This window comes from Charadrius vociferus, unplaced genomic scaffold (genome assembly GCF_000708025.1).
Source record: "Charadrius vociferus isolate BGI_N301 unplaced genomic scaffold, ASM70802v2 scaffold980, whole genome shotgun sequence".
Classification (NCBI taxonomy): domain Eukaryota; kingdom Metazoa; phylum Chordata; class Aves; order Charadriiformes; family Charadriidae; genus Charadrius; species Charadrius vociferus.
In genome coordinates this window covers 83276-84270 of record NW_009646220.1, presented here as the reverse complement: position 1 = coordinate 84270, position 995 = coordinate 83276, and the positions used below count along the sequence as shown (strand labels likewise).

General features: G+C 67.0%; 1 protein-coding gene across 1 annotated transcript in view; it reads right to left on the bottom strand.

Annotated features, from left to right (window-relative positions):
- Positions 1-995, bottom strand: part of MSS51 (MSS51 mitochondrial translational activator) — a 10447-nt gene that overhangs the window by 6689 nt on the left and 2763 nt on the right. The window contains exons 4-6 of the mRNA XM_009888522.1: positions 808-988; positions 402-408; positions 7-73 (exon numbers count right to left, since the gene is read on the bottom strand). Of these exons, the coding sequence (XP_009886824.1) occupies positions 7-73; positions 402-408; positions 808-988 (255 nt within the window). The remainder of the gene's footprint in view (positions 1-6; positions 74-401; positions 409-807; positions 989-995) is intronic.

The following is a 995-nucleotide window of genomic DNA, read 5'->3' as shown; positions in this document are numbered from 1 at the left end:
GTTGGCAGCGTAGCCCATGATGTGCGTCTCAAGTTCCACCAGGATCTGCAGGGAGGACTTCAGCTCCTGCTCGCTGCCGGGAGAGGATGGGCCCCGTTACCGACCGGCTCTGCCGGCACACCGGGGGCCGCGGGGCTGAAACCTGTGGGGACACGGCGGTGAGGGTCTTGCTGCCCTCCCATCCCACCCTGGCCCCGGGGAAAGCTGGCTCTAACGGCACCTGCTCCGTGCCGGAGATGCTGGCAATAGGGATGGGCAGCCCTTAGCAAGGTGGGTCCCGTCCCCCTCCCAGCACGGGGCCACCCCCGGCTCTGGGTCCTGGCTGAGCCACCACACCAAGACCTTGAGCCCAAATCAGGGACCCCTTGGGTGCTGCTTGCACCCACTGAGTGGCCACCCACTGAGCGTCTGGGGGAGACGGGGCAGCGTGGGGTAGATGGTTGCAGCTTGGTGCATGGCCATGACAAGACCCGGGCACGTCCCAAGCCACCAGTGTTGCTGGGACACTCGGGGTCTGCCCTGGACCTGGGGGGTCCTGCTGGGGACATCCCACTCCGGGCAGCAGTGTGGTGAGGGGTGCACCCACTGAGTGGCCACCCACTGAGCGTCTGGGGGAGACGGGGCAGCGTGGGGTAGATGGTTGCAGCTTGGTGCATGGCCATGACAAGACCCGGGCACGTCCCAAGCCACCAGTGTTGCTGGGACACTCGGGGTCTGCCCTGGACCTGGGGGGTCCTGCTGGGGACATCCCACTCCGGGCAGCAGTGTGGTGAGGGGCCGGGTTCCCCCGGCGGCGCAGCCACTCACCTGGATGAAAGCCCACCACCAGGTCGGGGCGGGCGGCCAGCTTGGTCTCCACGTGGCTCTCCCAGAAGTCATGGTAGAGCCCCTTGTAGCTGCTGAGATAGATCCTTCCCCGAGGCGCCGGCGTGGCCAGGGGCGGCCTCATGATGGGTCCGTCGACAACGTCCACCCCCAACATCACCACCTCCATT